Here is a 20,985-nt window from a genome sequence, read left to right as displayed (position 1 = left end):
ATGGTGGTTCATAGGGGTTATCAATGAGTGGAATTGCTTAGTATTGTCGATGTTGGTCTCCTGACATTCCAACACATTTTGAACGTGTTGAATAACATTCCCTTTGCTCTTGTGATTGTGTGTGTATGGAGGGCTTTTGGAGGCCAGTATGGTCCATTACTTGAGGATGACCGGATTCACCTGCTGAGTCCTAAATAGAGGCCACAGCCACCCCCACCTGCTCCCCATGCCACACACACACACACACACACACACACACACACAGTCTCCTGTGTTTCAAATGGACGGGAAATATGGGTTTCTCTGCATGATAAATGAATGAGACCCGAATAGAAGAGACAGAGAATAAATCAAAGCAATTGACACAAACAATGGTTGAGGGGTAGAAGGAAGGAGTAACGGAAATTGGATAGAGAAAGAGAAGAGAGATTGCTTTTCTATGCAGAGAGGGAGCTAGGACGGTTGGTCGGCTGAATACTGTACATCAGCGATTGTGTTACTGACCAATTCTGGGAGTGTACCACACACACGCACGCACGCACGCACGCACGCACGCACGCACACACACACACACACACACACACACACACACACACACACACACACACAAATACACACACAGACAACCAAACAGAAACACAACCAAATTTACTTTGTTCATCAAGAAAATCAACCTTAGGAAAATCCTTGTGTAAGTATAAGTGGCAATGCTTGAATCTGGTATGTATACATTTCCATCTGGTACATATCTCTCTAGTAGTTACTATTTCTCCTAAAAGAGCCAATATGATTAATTTCAGTGGGTACTGAGGAAATTGGAGTTTGAGGCCACCCCACACGGGCCATCATCAGGACAAGCTATTGAGCTGAGCACCTGCTGCTGCAGAAAACCCCCAAATCAGTCTTACGTTTGATATTACTGTATATTACCACTTGGATAGGCCATACAGAGAGAAATATGATATTACTCATACAGGTGATGGTGTATAAGTAACATCACAACAAAACAAACGTTTTCCAGTTGTTGAGAGAGACACAGAGCTGTACCTTACTGTGCGTTCACATCAAACGTGACGGGGCGACACGACTCCATACAAAGTCAACGTAGAGTCGCGAATCGGGCGAAATTTGTCGCTAGAAAAACCTGCGGCAAGATTTGACTTGTGGCGCGGCATGAAAGCCTTTTGCTCGAGTTGAAATATTTTAACTTTGCCGTGACATTCGCATGATGACAGCCAATCAGTGTTCACTCCCTGGGTGACGTAACATAGCGGACCGTTGGCGGGAAAAAGATGTGGCGCGACAAAGTTCGCCTGATAAAACTTGCACAGCGACAGATTATGATGTGTCGCGCTGAAAATCTTGGGCGACAACGCGACCCGGCGACAAATGTGTCTTTTGGTGTGAACGCACAGTTAGAACAACATGTCACCCCCTTACTGTGGATAAGGCTGGTTGTAACGTTTTATGAAACAGCAGAACTAAGGTGTGTTCTTGGGGATCATGACCACAGTAATAGACCATTTCTACAATGGGCCAGAAACGCACTGTGTGTGTGTGTGTGGGGGGGGGTATTTGTGAGTGTGTTACTGATCTAGGTACCCTGTAATGCCTATGGCAGTGTTAATATTCCGCACACATAGAGCACAACCAAAGCTCATTAATCATGTTTGTGAATGTGTAATCTCAACGTTATTTGCGGTGGTTTCATTTTCATGGCTGTCTGCAAGATTTATAATGGCATTTGGAGATGCTGCATCTGGGGTGCCTGCATGTATGTGTGTGTGTGTCAGTGTGTCCATGTTGTATAAGTAAACCACGGTTATGGCGCCATGTGTTAACGTGTGTCGCCATGTTGTGGAGGGGAACCAAACTTCTGAGTGTGTGGGTATTGATATTGTGCGGGAAAGCAGTGCAGGCCACCATCGTGTCATGCACACATGTCTATTTGTGTGATAGCATGTTAAAACTTGGTCTTGTTAGTGTCCATGTGTGTGTGTGTGTGTGTGTGTGTGTGTGCGTGTGCATGTGTAAATGTCGATTCACATGTGTGCGTGTGTGTATGTCCCATCTGCTGAAAGGATGACCGGGTTAAGGAGGCGAGTGTCCCAATCCGTTGCCATAGTGACAGTAAGTGGCCTTTCAAGGTGGTGTCCAATCGGCAAGATAAGATCAGATAGCATCAGTGTGATGGAGAGAGGGACGGGGCACGGAGGGGTGAGGGGCGGGGGAGGAGGGTCTGAGGCCAGTAGACACAACAGAGGGGTGAGGCGGGGGGGAGGAGGGTCTGAGGCCAGTAGACACAACAGAGGGGTGAGGCGGGGGGGAGGAGGGTCTGAGGCCAGTAGACACAACAGAGGGGTGAGGCGGGGGGGAGGAGGGGGAGAAGGGTCTGAGGCCGGAACAGACCTCAGAGGGGTGAGGAGGGATGAGGAGGGGGAGGCGGGGGAAAAGGGTCTGAGGCCAGTAGACACAACATAGGGGGTGAGGCGGGGGAGGAGGGGGAGGAGAAGGAGTAGGGTCTGAGGATGGAAGAGATGACGGGGGGGGGGTGAGGAGGGGTGAGGAGGGGGTGAGGCGGGAGGAGACGACAGAGGGGTGAGGAGGGGTGAGGCAGGAAGAGGGGGAGGAGGGGTGAGGAGGGGGAGAAGGGGGGGCGAGGCAGGAAAAGACGACAGAGGGGTGAGGAGGGGGTGAGGCAGGAAGAGGGGGAGGAAGGGAGAGGAGGGGGTGAGGCGGGAGGAGACGACAGAGGGGTGAGGAGGGTGAGACAAGTCTGAAGCGGGTAGACACAACAGAGGGATGTGAGGAGGGTGAGGTGGGTGAGAAGGGTGAGAAGGGTCTGAGGTCGGAAGAGACAACAGAGGGGAGAGGAGGGGGGAGGGGGGGGGGGGGAAAGGCCGGAAGAGCCAACAGAGGGGTGAGGAGGGGGAGGCCGGAGAGAAGGGATATTCACGTCGGTGGTTAAAGGTAAACTCCAGGCACTGTAATACATTTGTGCAAAAAGGGCTCCTCAAACCAGCAGACCAGCAAAACGCAAAGATGCTGGATTTTTGGCAGGCTCGCGGCCATGTCTTGTGATGCGAGCAGCAGGGACAACAGATGTTGTTATGGAGACAATAACAGTACCGATGTACGGTCGTGGGTGGGAGGCTGTCTAGTATAGACAGAGGCTGATCTGGAGAAACACAGAGCGCAACACAGATCGCAAGGACAATGGGAGGGCTAGCGCGAGGAGGACTGGAGGACTCAAAGGTGGGCCATAGGATTAGCATATCGGGACCACCAACACCAACAAGCAGGGCTGGTACTAGTCACAAACACACGTTGTACAGGAGCTCCACCACAGGGTCTCATCCAATGCTTACTTGGCACGACATTCTACCTCTATATGTTACCTCGGTCGCCGTGTTCTTGGTCTTCTTCACATGCCGTGTCTGCTTTTTTAAATATGAAAGCGTTTGAAAAAAAGGGGACATTTTAAGTATGAAAACATTTTGACAAGATGACATTTGGTGAGACTGTTATCTATATATGTGTTATCTATATAATATGTTACCTGTGGAATTGGTAATGTATACTTTTTAAGTTGTTCGGTCCAATTAAATGTGTTCTAAAATGAATGGACCCCCGAATTGTGCTGACAAAAATCACTGGCACTCAGATTTTACACTCTCTGACCTTTGCTTCAAAACATTTATTCTGGATAACAGGTGTCTGTTCTGCTTTATTTACCTAAGGAGTCCGGGTATACCCTATTCTCTACAAATGGCTACACTAAAAATACTGCATCATTCTAGCTGTGTATTCTTTAAATGATTTGCAGTCAAATTGGTGTTTTTGTGTTCAGACTTTCTGCGGGCAAGGTTAATTAATAAATACTGCCAGGTACAGTTCCCCTCTAGGAATGAAATCGATAGTCTTCATTACACTGCTAAGTTGGACATGTTTCACATTTCACATCTCACATTTATGATACACCATAGAATCACAACAACAAAGCTAGAGAAGCACCTAGACTAGGGCCAAGACATGGCCAAGCAAAGACACACTTATGCACAGACGCACGCATACACAAACACACACACACACACACACACATGCGCACACACACACACACACACACACACACACACTAATAAAAAATAAATAATCTCTCTCTAATTGCATTCAAACCTATACTTGCTCCCACACATGTTTATTTCGGAGCTGTAACCAGTGTTTACCCGGTCCAATCTCATCGTAATGATTTTCCTCTGCTAGGGCTGCTGAGTTACCATGGCGCAAAAACATCAACGGGGAGAGAGAAAAAGAAGAAGCATCGATGAAGAGAAGAGCGAGGGAGGACATTCCTACTATTAGAGTAGGAATGATTCTGGAAATGTACATTTACAGAAACCTACACAGTGCAACACCTTAGTAACTAATCAACGTATAACCTTTAATTAATAAAACATAACAGGAGCACACCACCTCGATTTAGGAGCTTGAGAGAACAAAAGACAGAGAAATCCTCCTCCGGCTACCATTACTCTTATCGTCTCTGGCGTCCAGTGAAAATGAGCCCCATAACTATTAGCGATTCATCCATTTAGAGATGCAAATGGAAGGAAATGCATTATGTATCAGAAGGCCATTCATGCTGGATGGATGTGGCGTATTCCCAACATGTGCAAACCTTACCAACAGTTCAGGTAAACCCTTTTATATTTATATATATAAATATATATACACATGATGCGGGTGATAGTAAGCCATCTGTCCGCTTACCCTGTATCCTAGAAACACAGCTGCATAGACTTACAATGCAACCCGGCTATCAGCCATGATGGCCAGAGTTGCATAACAGTGCCAGATGGTTTGTTTGGCTGTAGCCTGGAGCTGGCAGCCATAAGTGTGTAAGCTTGTTTCCTTCATGCAGCGGGAGATCACTGTGTGTTGGGCTACAGATTGGGAATGGGTCGGTTGCCACGAGCTAACAGAACCACAACTTGGAGGTCGCAGTAGACCCTGCGCAAGGACAAACTACCCATTGTTACGATCTTCACATAAGCAGCAACATACCGTATGCCAAGAACGTCTCCAGACTCAGGGTTGCGTCATTTACTTGATCACCAGAGGGAGACGTGTCCATTAAATCAATAATTTTCCCCCAGTGCGATTCACCACAATGCTTAACGCCAATCGAGTGTGAGGGAGGCTCTGTCGATTTGACCAGAAGAGGTGGACGGTGACACGCCGTGTCTAGACTCCATGCCATTCCTCGGTTTGCACATCTCAAACCAATTACCTATCTTCCTAATGTATCCGAAAACACACCTAATGTATCTAAACACACAAAACATCACGTGCGGCAGGTCACTTGTAAACACGTTGAAGTCCCAATCAAACATTACGTAGGAGGGGTTGAATTAGCTATCTCACGATTTGATTTCGGTTTTGATTCTTGGGGTCACGACATGATTCCAAATTGATTTGAAAAGATTGCCGACATTTCAGGATCTACTCCTGTCCTCTGTGCACTAAGAAAGGCAGTGTGGCAAACGATGGCATGAAAGCATAGTAAAGTGTGTATAAGATGATGTACTTTTTGTGTTTGAAAAAGTGATATTAACTGATTGAATTAATAACACCTGAGATAAAAAAAAAGAGAAATAATAAAAATAAAAATGTACATCAATAAACAATTTTTATTGTTAAAGACGGGAATCAATTCCGAAATATAGTAGGTAACAATAACGATTCTCACGTGAATAGATTATTTTCCAGTCAGTGTTTCATTGGCGCGTTTGTGTGTGTGTGTGATTCATCATTTTTTTGCATCCTTGTTTTTTTATGTGGAAAAAACTTTGGTGGGGGGGTTTGCCCTAGCACCCCACTCCGCTTACAAGGTGCCAAAATGGGTCTGAACCGTGCAGATCTGTGTATGGTGGCAGCAGGATGCAGGGTCAGGGTGCAGCTGGCATCTGTGGACAGGTGATAACGCCAGGAGAGATAAGCTGCTGTACACTGGAGGTGGAAGATCTGTCAGTGTCAGCAGTACGTGCCTGAATACCAACAACTGAACAGAATGGGGTCTGCCTTGATTTGCATGGCTACACTAACGTAGACAATGTGGACACCAATGTAGTACATATGTGTGCACTCCTTTAGATTGATATGGTGTACACTCTTTGAGGCTCAACACACAGCTAAGACATTCCAACAGGTAATTGATCTTAACTGCCATAGGTGAGGGGTTTTGTCATGTGAGGGGTTGATACAAATCACTTTGAGGCAGCCGAGGGGAGGGCTAGAGACAAGTGACCGATAGAGACAGGGAGGGTAGAGACAGGTTGTGGTAGGGACCAGTTAGGGTAGAGAAAGGTGAGTTGTAGAGACAAGTGATGATAGACTGGTGAGGGTAAAGACAGGTGAGGGGTAGAGACAGACGAGGGCTGGTACCAGTCACCACACACGTTTCACAGGAGATCCAACACAGGGTCTCAACAACAATGCTAACTAACCACTAAACTCTAACTCTACATAATACCTTCATTATATGGGTTGCAGGGTTGAGATAGGTGAGGGGGAGAGACAGGTGAGGAGGTGAGACAGGTGAAGGGAGAGACAGGTGAGGAGGTGAGACAGGTGAGGAGGTGAGACAGGTGAGGGTAGAGACAGGTGAGGAGTAGAGACAGGTGAGGAGGTGATACAGGTGAAGAGTAGAGACAGGTGAGGGGTAAAGACAGGTGAGGGTATAGACAGGTGAGGAGGTGAGACAGGTGAGGGTAGGGACAGGAGAGGGTACAGACAGGTGAGGAGTAGACACAGGTCAGGTGATGAGACCAGTGCTGTTGGTTCAGACAGGTGAGGGTAAAGACAGGTGAGGAGGTGAGACAGGTGAGGGTAAAGACAGGTGCTGATGGTTCAGACAGGTGAAGTGCACGGGGGGTGAGGGATTAGTGGAATGTGATGGAGTTTACCTTCCACGTCATTACTGTCATAGTCTGGAGTGAAGCATGGATGGAAACAAGAGCACATACATATACACACACATGAAAGCGAAGCTATGTAAAAGTCTGTGGTCTGGAACACAGCGGAAATTAAAAAAGAAAACATGACGAAAAAAACCCACAAAACAACGAACAACGAAATGAAATGCAGCGTTGCAAATCATATTCAAAACTCAATACAATCACACCGAAATCACTTTCAGCAGCAGAATGCAATAATATGACACAGTCTGGTAATGGGAAGAATCACAGTGCATCGTACCACCCAGGATATAATCTAACATGGAAACACACAGCAGGATGTAACATTAAATAACGGGGGGAAGATATAGTGATACAGTGACTCAATGGATGTGAGGGTTGTGAGATTGGCGCTACAATGAGACAAGATAAAAACAGACAGCTGAAGGAACAGATGAGTTCCTAGTAGGCACACGGCGAGGACCTACCTTTGACTCTCTCGCCGCGATTCAGCTGGATCTCCCCCTCCCCCTGTGGCGAGTACGGCTTGACCACGATGAAGGTGCGTCCCGGGACGGCGCTGTAGAGTTTCCTCTTGGGCCCCCGGGGGCCGCTGAGCGCCGGCGGAGGCGTGTGATGGGGGGGGCTGGGGTCCCGCTGGACCGTCCCAGGGCTGTAAACAAACACATAGGTTACCGTGGTAATGCCGGGGAGCTGGTAGCCGAAGCCGGTGGTCACCGACATGGTGGTGATGAGGAGGAGGAGGAGGAGGAGGAAGAGGAGGAGGGGAAGGCTGGTAGTGGCACCCCCCCTCGCTCTCTCTCTCTCTCCCCCACTCTGGGTCCAACGTGGAGGAAGAAGCAAGTCCAAGAGCTCAACGATTAGCGTTCCATTGGAAAGAGGAGAGGAGGAGGAGAGAGAGAGAGCGAGAGGACACTCTTATCAATGCCTCTCTGCACACACAACCTTCCCCTTCTCCCTCTCACGCCATCCGTCTCCCCTCCCTCCCGGCCCCTCGTCCCCCCACTCCCCCACTTCTCTCCCCCACCTCCCTCTGAATCCAAAGCGAAGAGGAAGCGAATCAAAAAACCGGTGGTGGGATGCTGGTGGGGTTGTGTGTCTGAGACAGGTCAGTCCGCCAGCCCTCCTGAGTCAAACATCCCCACGAGTTGGGGCTCCTGTGGAAGCCCCCCCCAGCCTCAGTGCACCCAGGCCGGGCTGCAGAGACTAACAGGGGTCCCGGTGTCCCTGGTCCTCCCACTGTTTTGTGTGTGTGAGTCGGGGGTGAGGGGGGGGGGGGGGGGGTGGTATAGGGAGGGGTGGTGGTGGAGGAGTGGAGAAAGAGGGGGCAGAGACGACCGCTCTGCTGCCCGATCTCCAGACTCCTTTCTCTCCCGGGAATCCTGCTGCGTTGTCCTCTCCTCTCCACCGAACGTACACACACACACACACACACACACACACACACACACACAGACACACACACGTACACACACACACACACGTGCAGGCTTGCACACACAAACACACACACACACACACACACACACACACACGCTGACACACTGGACGGTGCCTCTGCCGTCGCTGCCACCGCCGCCGCCGCCGCCGCCTCCTCCTCCTCCTCGGTCGCCGCTACGGCTCTGCTCTGCGGCTTGCCACGTCCTCCCTTCGCGGCGTCTCTCCCTCTCCTCGCTTGCACTCCGGCAGCCCTCTATGTGCATTCTAGCCGCGCATCCTCCTGGCACACGCAGTCCCCTCCGCCGCGGCTAACGCTGCTGCTGCACACCTCCGCTAGCCCGACATACGCCACAGCCAGCATGTCGCTGTACCAAACGCCGCTCGTGCGCACGCACACACACACACACACACACACACACACACACACTGCACACACACACCACGCGCACACACAGACGCGCGTGCACGGCCCACAGCGCAATTGATCTCCTGCCTGCTTGCCTTGGAGCAGGCATGCGCCATGGCTCCCCAAGGCAGGCTCTGTGAGCATGTGCGTGTGTGTGTGTGTGTGTGTGTGTGTGTGTGTGTTGTGTGTGTGTGTGTGTGTGTGTGTGTGTGTGTGTGTGTGTGTGTGTGTGTGTGTGTGTGTGTGTGTGTGTGTGTGTGTGTGTGTGTGTGTGTGTGTGTGTAAGAGGGCGGTAGTGGGGGAAAGCTCCAGCCTATTCGATTTAATTGTCGCTCCACCCCTCTCTCCTTCCTCCATCCCCTCGCCTAGATTCACCTTCTACCGCCCTTCTCTCTCTCTCTCTCTCTGTCTCTCTGTCTCTCTTGCTCTCACACTCCCTCTCTCTCGGTCTGCCTCTCTCTCTCTCTCTCTCTCTCTCTCTCTCTCTCTCTCTCTCTCTGCCACCCCTCCTCTTTCCATCCCTCTCTGGGTGGTGGATTCTAATAGGACAGAGTTGGGGCTCCTCCTCGCCTTCCATCCATTCATCACATTTGCTGCTGTTGCGTATGCTCAAATGTACACACAAACACAAACACACACACACACACACACACACACACACACACACTCGCACCAATCACACACACACACACACACACACACACACACACACACACACAGGTCCTCACAAATCTATATGTCTGTGTGAGCAACAACATTAATAACTTACTGCAAGTGATCTTCACACAGTCTGGCTTTTGGTTCACGGATGAAGACACAGTAACACTGCCCCATGCAACATTCATTTTGCATGAGTCAGAGTGTGTAAACCCCTCCCCTCTCCTTCCGTCTTTCAAACCTCCTTCCATTCATACCCCCCCTACTCATCGTTTCTCCTCTCTCTTTCCCTCTTCCTCGAATCTTCCCTGTTGCTTCCTTTCCGTTTCCCTGCCAGATTATTTTCTTTTTCCGAGACAAAACTCTGCTGAATTGCTTTTCTTCTCTTCTCTTGTATCTCGCCGCTCGCTTCATCCATCTCTCCCTGCTTGCAAAACAATGGCTCGCTGCCGCTTTCCAATTACTGCAGGGGTTGAGTGGCTGGCAAGGCTGCTGCATGTTAATGTTTGAGACCACGGCCACACAGAGACAAGGATAAACACGTGCAATTTTGCCAGGGAAATAACATGGATGGTTACACTAATATGATGCTACCCATTAAATAATTTGTTAAAGGAGGTGATTTTTAACCCCATTATTGTTTTCCTGAGGGTCACCCCATGTTGAGCCACAGTAACACTGCCCCATGCAACATTCATTTTGCATGAGTTAGAGTGTATAAACCCCTCCCCTCTCTTTCCGTCTTTAATTTACATTTACATTGATGGCATTTAGCAGACGCTTTTATCCAAAGCGACTTACAATAAGTACATTTGTCATAAGACAAATGTTGTCATGTGAAACAATATATTGCTGTCGGTACAGTAAAGATGTTCATAGAACCAAGTGCAAGTACTAACAATCGCCAGGCCAACCCATTCCCTGTATACAGCAGTGATAGCTAGCTACTGCAGATGCTACACAAATAAGTACATGCTACACAAGATGCATATGCTACACAATTAAGTACATGCTACACAATTAAGTACAATGAATGAATACAACGTGCATTAAGTGCCAGGACGTACAACAGACAATAGTACAACTGACAAATAAAGGGACAGAATGGCTATGCAGAGTCTAGTTGAACTCTGAACAGGTGAGTTTTGAGTCTTTTGCGGAAGCTGGTGAGTGACTCTGCGGCAGGGAGCTCGTTCCACCACCCTAACCCTAACCCTTTCAACCTCCTCCATTCATACCCGACTACCTGGCTAGTGGCTGGGAGCGCATCCGTTCAACGAGTGTTTACATGCAAAAACACAAAGTTTATACTGATTCGCCACACTATTTGAGTTAAACGAACACGGTGGTGTCTCGTAAGGAACCAACTTGGGTTACATAGGTCTTGGAATGGTTTTCTGAATGTGTTTAGAAGCCCCAAAAGCGGATTAAATGCTTGCCCCCATAGGTTAGCGTTATAGCTATTCCGTAGTGCCGGCAGCCAGTGCAGATCTCTGGCCTGATCGAATAAATTTTCGTCGGTTTTTTAGCTTCCCTCAACATGGGGTGACCCTCAGGAAAACAATAATGGGGTTAAAAAAATCGCCAGAGTACTTTAATCACACCATGATAGTAGCGTATCCGCTAAAACCAAATGAATGGGTCTTGTGCGTTCATGTGGTGTAACTGTTACTAATGATAATTGTAGAAACATATATGACAAATACACTCTCATTTGTAGAAGAAATAATACAATACAGTGTGGTGCAATTGGTGTATGCAATGATGTAATGCCTCTTCAAAAAGGGTTACCAGGTGCAATCATTTGAGCCAATCTGCAGAGCCCTGACCTGATTGGCCCATAATAACGGTGAAGCAGGGGCATCAGTTTCATATTAGTGTATTCAAGATGGCGTCCATCTTTAGGGGAAGAACCAAGCCCCTTCAGTCAGTCCTCATGGAAACAAATATCTCTATAACAAATCTCCTAGTGGGCAACTGTGGTGTGTAGAGCAGGGGTGCAATGGTTTCTTTCAGAAAAAACGCCCTGTACAGGAGTGAAATGTACAGATTTAAATTAAGTACGGACGTTTAACTATTATAAACTAGGACACTTAATAGTGGTCTTTCCATTTACTTTATTATTGTCATTTTATTAGATAATTAACACGAACAGCCAGTGACAAGGAGGACTATCGATGAGGTCAGTGATTGCAACGCGGAGTAATTGCTAGTAAGTAGAGAACAGAAAGGGACAGTCGTTAAAATCCAGCGTCTGGCAACAACACATTTCTCAGTGACCTTTGGAAAAATTGCTCAGCGCACATTGCTTATACTCCCGGGAGGCCATCAACCATGTTGGGTCATTCATGGCGTCACCATCCAAAGGTAACTCTTGGTTCTTTGTGAGTTTTATTTGAAATCTGCAAGGCTGATTGCATCAGCGTCCGCTTTAATTTATACGATTCCACTTGCACTATTAAGACTTGCGATTTCACCTCGACTTGCACCTAAAGACTTCAAACTAGCTCTGGTAGCTGGTTTTAAACCGTGTTGAAACTTATTTTGGGAATACATCTATATACCACAACAGATTCTGAATTTTTAAACAATGTATATTGGACTGACTAAATTGTATTAGAAATTGACATGTGTAATCAAACACAAACAGTCGATTACACAATTACAACTCTATGAGTAAAAAGTGGAGTTGTATTATAATTGCCACATTTGGTCCAAATCACTCAGCTACACCAGCCAATTATTTAGTAATACCAGACAGGCTGGTTCCATTTTAAGAAATGCATGTTTTTGTTTCTATGCAGATGTCAAATGCTACACACAGTTTGCCTCTAGTAAAGATGACTGAGAGTGATACTTTTTTTTTTTTTTTGATATTTCCAATCAACTATGTATGCAGGCCCATGACATCATCACTGAAGTACACTGTTTTGCATTTCATTATTTTGTGATTGGAGTGATATTTGTGATTGGAGCCATCACTGTATAATGATGTGATGATACGAGTGCTCTAAATCAACCTTACATATGTCTATATTCAACTTACATATGTACATTGTGAAGGAGAGTCTAGTTACTTATCTCCAAAATGTTTACGTGTCGCTGTTCCTTTGTGAGGAGAAAAATCCTTTCAGACTCCCTGTTTCACAAGCTGACCAAGCGTTTGGATAACAATATGTTCCGATAGATACGCTTGTCAAGAACGCTGACCAAACAAAGTCATATTTTTGCACGTTTTGCATGAAAAAGATTCAAGATAAAGAGATAGCAAGGGGGAGAAGAGAGAGAAAGAGAGAGAGAGGTACTCTTTCCAGCCAGAAGTATTCCTCTGATTATGGGATTATGATGCCTGGCGATCAATGTTGTGCTTCTGTGTCCCTGAATCCACTGCAGACAGGCCAACACAACACAGTCTCTCTCTCTCTCTCTCTCTCTCTCTCTCTCTCTCTCTCTCTCCATCCCTCCAACACTAATTTCATTTTCTCATCCCACAATAGCCTTCATTTCTACCTTAGCTTTTTGGCAGCTTTTTTGCAGCATCTTTGTGCAACTACCTTGCGTCCTATTTGTGCCAAAAATAGGGGAATTGCAGAATCGACACTTGCAGGAGCGGATTTGTGCCGTTGTGGTCAATGAGTTGCTTTGCACGCCGGAAATGTGTTTTAACACAAATTGCACGATCACAAACATCACTGTATTTGTTGAGTTTATAGTGCAAATGTACAGTTGTTAATGTATTTACTTACCCATTCACAACTGCAAATGCCCACCTACAATTTTACAAATATGAAGTACAAGCACGTGACAAAATTTACTACACCTATACTACACTTATTATACTTTTACTCCATCTGTTTTTTAATCAATTTGAAAATGTAGGTCATGTGTGATGCATGTGTGACCTAAATGTGGTGCGGAACTAAGCGCACTATTCATTAATTACTTTTTGATATCTATCGGACTCCCTGTGGTGAGTAAATATCCCACTCATTGCAAGAGTATTCCTCTGGTCCCTAATTGGATAAGTTCATTCCTCCCCTCTCCACTGTGATAGCCAGTGTGTGCTGAGCATTAGAGTGTACAAGCCCCTGTTTAGGGCCGCAACTATTATCTTCATAGTGCATTAATCTAACGATCCCTTTTCAAAATTAATCGATAAATCATTCAGGCTATACAATGTCATCAATTGTAAGCTCCAAATGTGCAACTTCTCTGGCAAGCAGCCAAGGAAAACTGAACCTTTCCCTTTATAAGGATCCATAGACCATATATATATGTATATATATATGAATTGAACAGCAAAATAAAGCAACATATGCCCACTCACTGCAAGTAGTATTGTTAATTGTTTTTAATTAACAATATTTACAAAAAATATACTTAATCGATAAATGAATCATAAAAAAAAATTTGGAGATTTTTTTTTAATTGATCAACTAATCACGTAATCGACTGATGGTTGCAGCTCTTACCCAGTGCGACTAGACAGCAAAAGTTACATAAAGTGTCACAGAGGGCACAACGTTTAGCATGTTTCAGTTGGGTGTCATTACACACAGAACTGCTTGGAGAGGAGGTAACCTCTAGCTCTTTCAGTGCCTGCCTCTTTATGTTACACTATCTCGGAATGTGCTCTCTCCTGCCTTGATCCGAAAGTGCTTGAATACCTAACCAAATGATCAGGACTAAAGCCTCGGGATGGTGCTGCTTCAACTCCTGCCAAGCTGCTTCATATGGTATTTCATTATCGGGGACCTAAGTCCCTTTATAAAAACCTCAGGAGAAATTCCTTTAGCTTTTTCGCACATTACTGTGTTATTGATGGGGACCGTATGAATTATATAAGATGTTGGGGAAACATATAGAAAAATGTACCACAAAGAAATAGAAAGAGACACAGACTAGCAGACAGAAAAGAGAAATACATTATGACAGACAGACATAGATAAGATAGATAGATAGATAGATAGATACAGTAGACAGACAGACAGACAGACAGACAGACAGACAGACAGACAGACAGACAGAGAGACAGACAGAGAGATAGAGGCAGACAGACAGACAGGCAGGCAGACAGAGAGAGAGAGACAGACAGACAGAGAGAGACAGAGAAAGAGAGAGACAAAGGGAGAGTTGTGCACAATGTCATATCAGGACACACGGTTGGTCTCCTTCAGGTGTAATGTCCAGCCGTGTCCACAGACACCATCTGTCCATTTGCCTCTATTTATACACAACGCAGCACTTGGTCCCGAGGCAACGCACGTCACACAGAGGGACCAGAAGACCACCGCGACCCAATGAGGTCATACCTGCCTGCCAACCATCTAACTCTCTGGTGGACTCTAACTTTAACCTCCTCTGATAAGTCCTTCTGAACAAAGTGCCCGATGCCCCTCAAAGAGCCAGGTCTGTTTCCCAGTCTAGGTGATCGGCGAGAGAGATAGAGACGGGGCGAATGATTGATGGAGAGATGGAGACAAGGATTATGATTGGTGGCGAGATGCAGTCGATGAGGGTGATTGGTCGAGAGAGATAGAGAAGAGGAGCTTGATTGGTCGAGAGCGATAGAGATGAAGATGATGATAAGTGGATAGATAGAGACAAGGATGATGATTGGTGGATAGATAGAGACAAGGATGATGATTAGTGGAGAGATAGAGACAAGGAGGATGATTGGGCGAGAGAGATAGAGACGAGGAGGATGATTGGTGGAGAGAGATAGAGACGAGGAGGATGATTGGGCGAGAGAGATAGAGACGAGGAGGATGATTGGTGGAGAGAGATAGAGACAAGGAGGATGATTGGGCGAGAGAGCTAGAGACAAGGAGGATGATTGGTAGAGAGAGATAGAGACGAGGAGGATGATTGGGCGAGAGAGATAGAGACGAGGAGGATGATTGCTCGAGAGAGAGAGAGAGAGAGAGAGAGAGAGAGCGAGAGAGAGAGAGAGAGAGAGAGGGAGAGGGAGAGACGATGAGGTTGATTGGTCGAGAGAGTTTAAGATAAGGATGTTCATTGGTCGAGAGAGTTTAAGATGAGGATGTTGATTGGTAGAGAGAGTTTAAGATGAGGATGTTTATTGGCAGAGAGATTTTAAGATGAGGATGTTGATTGGTAGAGAGATAGAGACGATGAGGTTGATTGGTCGAGAGAGTTTAAGATGAGGATGTTGATTGGTTGAGAGAGTTTAAGATGAGGATGTTGATTGGTAGAGAGATAGAGACGAGGAGGATGATTGGTGAAGAGATAGAGACAAGGAGGCTGATTTGTCGAGAGAGATAGAGACGAGGATGGTGAACGGTGGAGCGAGATAGAGACGAGGATGGTGATCGGTGGAGAGATAGAGCTGAGGAGGGTACCGCGCTGTTTTGGAGGGGTAGGAGGTGGCGTTACATTGGGGTAAGCAGGGGATTTGTGGTTTGAATTAATGTATTAATGACCTGCCGACCATGATTAAACCGTGGCATTGCATTGTTGGTTGCTGCTGATCCTATTAGGCCATATCTCCATACCCTATAACAGCAGGCGCAGCCTGCTCACAGCCTGCTTACAGTCAGCCAATCGTGCACAGGTACCCACTGTTCTCTCTGCACCGCTCTTTCCGTGTGCACCTGTGTGAATATCTATGGGTATATCTGTGTGTGTGTGTGGGCAGTGAGTGAAAAAGTGAATGAGAAGAACAGAGATTGAGGAATAGAGCGAAGGTAAGTTATAGAGAGAGAGAGTCTTGATGGATGGGGCACAGTGACAGAAAGTATTAGGAGTGGATCGTGAGACTGTAGTCATGTCTGAAATGCAATTTCCCTGTCAGACATCCAACTGCTCACCTACACATACACACAGACACACACATGCTAACACCCACGCTTATTCATGAGTCAGTATACTATACACCACATCTAACAGGATAGTGCTGAAAAAATCTGTTGGTTCATCAAAGTCGACACCTTAATTCAACTTTCTTTGATGCAATTGAAGCAATTCAGCAATTCTTTGAAGCAATTCAGAATTTATTAATTTATGGAGCATTATACTCAGTGTGTCTGCTGGGGTATTTCCCAGCCAAAGGGTTCTGGGATTCCTATTCACAGAATTCACAGTCTAACCTCACTCTGAAAAGTAAAAAGTAAAACTTAATATGTAAAATTATCTAAACTATTGGCTGCATGTAGTTTCAGATATTCTATTTCATCATGTGTATCAAATGATGACCTTTCAAAACGAGAAACTCCAATGCCTTTAATAAGTCGTTTGCTATTATTCAAGATTAAAGAACCCATGACTAAAGAATGAATTGGTCTACGGAAAGGCAAAGAATCGGTAAGGTAAAAGCACCACTGAAATCCATGGCTTGTTACAGCCCATGTACAGTTCAATTACATTTACATTTACATTTATGGCATTTAGCAGACACTTTTATCCAAAGCGACTTACAATAAGTACATTTGTCAAAAGAGACATAATGACATGGTTCGTTCAGACACCTCGGCCTGTGCGGTCCTTTGTATTGAAATTACTTTTATTCACAGCCCTAATTACAGAATGTGTTTGCAGTCTGTCATCACTCCTTAGTATTCACACAAGTCCCCCCTCACACAGATACACCTTGTTTGTGTTCAACTGGCCCCAGAGGCCTGTTTCCATCTGTCCATCTCTGATCCGCACACACACACGCACGCACACACACACCTAAATGTGCACACACACACACACACACACACACACACACACACACACACACACACACACACACACACACACACACACACACACACACACACACATGATACAAGAGCATCTGATTTCAGTCAAGTCAAACTACGACAGTGCACCAGGTGTGAAATAAGCTAAATTGTCTCCATTTGCCAATTGAATGCTTTGAATGATATCAAATCAACTGAGTGGAAGAGTACTTGTTTGAATACATTGCTTTCAGGTAAAAAGAGGGTGACTTCAACGAGGGTGTTCCTCCGTGCTAGCCTACCACCACAACCACCACCACCACCCTGCCAGGGAGCACGTTGGTGTCGGAGACAATACAGATTGAGAAGCTGTCAACTTGTGTGGTGCGGAAGGCAAATATGGAGAAGGATATTCTCCTGTGTAAGTGGGATGGATGCCGGAGTAAATAAATGGGCTCGGTGCTGATGGATGGCTTGTTTATCAGGGCAGCAGATGGAGAGAGAGGCAGCATACTGCCTGGTGACTAACTCATTATCCCACCAGCCTGCACCGGCCGCTACCCTGCGAGTCCTGCTCAAACTAGGCCAACCCTCACTACCTGATCCGCGGGGCAACTACAGAACTCTGGTACGCAACAAAACTCTTATTGTACTTCACGGTAGCAGCACGTCCACCTGGCCCTTGTTTTCCTGTACGACAGCAGGTGTGAGTGGGTTGAGAAAAGAGAAAACAAACTAAATGAACACGCTTTGCACACGAGAACGCCCCCGGAAGCCCAGCATGTCCCCAATCGTCATGTACGGGAGGGGGGGGGGGTTAGACTGACCTGAGGCGGCCCCGGGGGCTGTGTCCGTGGGGGTAGCCGTGGCTGTGGGACCTCCGCGGGACGGGCCGGTCCTCGTCCTGGGTGTGGTGCAGGGACGGCGAGCGGGAGTGGGACGACCAGGAGGACCCGGTGCTCTGGATGCTGCTCTCCGGGACCTCCCCGTGCCGGCTCTGGGCGGGGTAGGGAGTAGAGTGGTGGGGGGTGGGGAGGAGACAGAGGCTGGTTGAGGCACTGGTTTCATTCATATAGCGACACCAAAAAGGGATCACATGTACACACACACACACACACACACACACACACACACACACACACACACACACACAGGATCCCATGTAGACATACACACACACACACACACACACACACACACACACACACACAAACAGGATTCCATGTACACACGCACACACACACACACACACACACACACACACACAAGATTACATGTACTCACAGAAACACAGGGAGTAGAAGGGTAGGGGGGGGTGGGGAGGAGACAGAGGCTGGTTGAGGCACTGGTTTCATTCATATAGCAACACCAAAAAGGGATCACATGTACACACACACACACACACACACACACACACACACACACAGGATCCCATGTAGACATACACACACACACACACACACACACACACACACACACACACACACACACACACACACACAAACAGGATTCCATGTACACACGCACACACACACACACACACACACACACAAGATTACATGTACTCACAGAAACACATCCCTTCCACGCACACGCGGTATCCCATGCGCACACACACACACACACACACACACACACACACACACACACACACACACACACACACACACACACACACACAGGACCCAAGTACACGCACACAAACACACACAGTATCCCACACACACGTCCGCACACACACACACACACACGCACACACACACACAGAATCCCCCCCCCCACACACACACACAGGATCCCATGCACACACAGAAACACACCCCCCCCCCCCCCCTCACCTCTCCCAGGCTGCAGTGCTTCTGTCCCAGGGCGGGCAGGCTCCGCAGGGAGGGGACGGGCGAGGGGCCGTGGCGGCTGCGGATCTCCCGCGGGACCTGGCTGATGCCGTGGTCGCCGTGGTCACCGTTCAGGTTGTTGTCGCTGGCCGAGCGCAGCAGGGAGCGCGGCGAGGGGAGCGGGCCCACGATGGCCCGCCGTCGGTTGGCGAAGGTGGGGGTCTCCCTGAAAGGCACTGGAGGGGGGGGGGTTGGGGGGGAACAGGGATCAACGATAATTGCGTCTTGATATCGACCATCAAATCAGGCAAAATAGGGTAAACGTAATGGTTTGGTTTCCAGGTTGTGAATCGCTGTTGTTCCTTTATACGTGTGAAACTTGAACGCCTCTACATGGTCAGTACATGGTACACGTCTTGATGCAGTATTATATCTTTCCCATTAGTCCAGCTAGGCAATGGAACCTGCGTTCCCTATGAGGGTAGAAAATCGACATCATAACTCGCCGGTCTATTATTTTCAACTCAAATCAATATTCAGCATTCATTTTTTTTTTTTTTAAAAGGTCAGAATCCAGGTTTTGACATCCAGGCAGTTGACAATGAATAACATCTCACATGTAAAATTAACAGGCTTCATAAGAGTAGGAATATAAACATAACACACACACCGACACAAAACACAAGCGAGGGAGATAGGACACGACGATAACGTCCTCTATTTTAAGGGGCCAGGAGTAGAAAGTACAATGTAAATGTTGCAAAAGGGGACTTACACAGTTTGCACATTAGATGGCAGAGTTTCTCTGCGTGTCTATGGAAGAGGAACGTTCCTCTGTGTGTCTATGGAAGAGGAATGTTCCTCTGTGTGTCTATGGAAGAGGAACGTTCCTCTGCGTGTCCATGGAACAGGAACGTTCCTCTGTGTGTCTATGGAACAGGAACGTTCCTCTGTGTGTCTATGGAACAGGAACGTTCCTCTGTGTGTCTATGGAACAGGAACGTTCCTCTGCGTGTCTATGGAACAGGAACGTTCCTCTGCGTGTCTATGGAAGAGGAACGTTCCTCTGCGTGTCTATGGAAGAGGAACGTTCCTCTGCGTGTCTATGGAACAGGAACGTTCCTCTGCGTGTCCATGGAAGAGGAACGTTCCTCTGCGTGTCTATGGAACAGGAACGTTCCTCTGTGTGTCTATGGAAGAGGAACGTTCCTCTGTGTGTCTATGGAAGAGGAACGTTCCTCTGCGTGTCTATGGAAGAGGAACGTTCCTCTGTGTGTCTATTGACACACATATCAAGTCATTATAAAGTGGGAACTACTTTATAGAAAACCCCTTTAATACAGGCAGCTAAGTGCTTGGCAGGTCAAACAAGAGTAGAATAATGAACAACAAACACATTAAAGCATAATTGAAGCAAAGGTATAAGTAGAAATGCTGGAATAATTCATCATGCCTAATTAGGCGGGCATGCAGTCAACAGCATGCATGCCTTCCGACCTGAACCAGAACTCATAGGAAGCTTTGCTGCCCTCAACTCACCAACATCTGATGCTTTGTGGATCTTGATGATTTCCGCCAGGTCAAAATTCCCTGCGATAATGGCCACCTGAAGAGGAAGGAGAGGGGAGCGGCGAGGAAGAAACAGTTGGACATCAAACGGTATCAGTTCATCAACCTCATTCGACTGTTATCAGTGTTTAGGACGCATCATGATGCCAAGCAGGATCAAGTGATCTGCAACCACCGCTGAGAGCTTCAGGTAGAAATGGACTAGAGCCATGTCTAGATGAGCTAGCAAGGTTTAAGGGCATACACCATTGATCTTGTGCCACGTTGTATATTAGGGTCCACTAAATCAGCTCATTACAGTGACAAATGAAACCATCAGGTTCATTTTGGCCAGGATAATACCCATGGCAGAATCTAAAATGGTGTGGATTTAGAACAATAGTTCATAAATTGTGTGAACTATTAACATACAACAA

At 47.0% G+C, this 20,985-nt stretch overlaps 1 protein-coding gene across 9 annotated transcripts in view; it reads right to left on the bottom strand.

The window, feature by feature from the left end:
- The window catches only part of shank3a (SH3 and multiple ankyrin repeat domains 3a), a 146,968-nt gene that overhangs the window by 48,171 nt on the left and 77,812 nt on the right, over nt 1-20,985 (bottom strand). For all 9 annotated transcript variants that reach the window (XR_014637866.1, XR_014637867.1, XR_014637868.1 and 6 more), the window contains exons 9-12: nt 20,540-20,606; nt 19,004-19,236; nt 17,993-18,162; nt 7,445-7,629 (exon numbers count right to left, since the gene is read on the bottom strand). Coding sequence is in view for 6 of the 9 variants with exons in the window: in XM_084477570.1 (XP_084333696.1) it covers nt 7,445-7,629; nt 17,993-18,162; nt 19,004-19,236; nt 20,540-20,606 (655 nt within the window). In the remaining 3 variants the exon portion in view is untranslated. The remainder of the gene's footprint in view (nt 1-7,444; nt 7,630-17,992; nt 18,163-19,003; nt 19,237-20,539; nt 20,607-20,985) is intronic.

Source organism: Micromesistius poutassou (assembly GCF_964030765.1).
Source record: "Micromesistius poutassou genome assembly, chromosome: 13".
Classification (NCBI taxonomy): Eukaryota; Metazoa; Chordata; class Actinopteri; order Gadiformes; family Gadidae; genus Micromesistius; species Micromesistius poutassou.
Note: the sequence above shows the minus strand (reverse complement) of the source record. Positions and strands in the feature narration are given on the sequence as shown.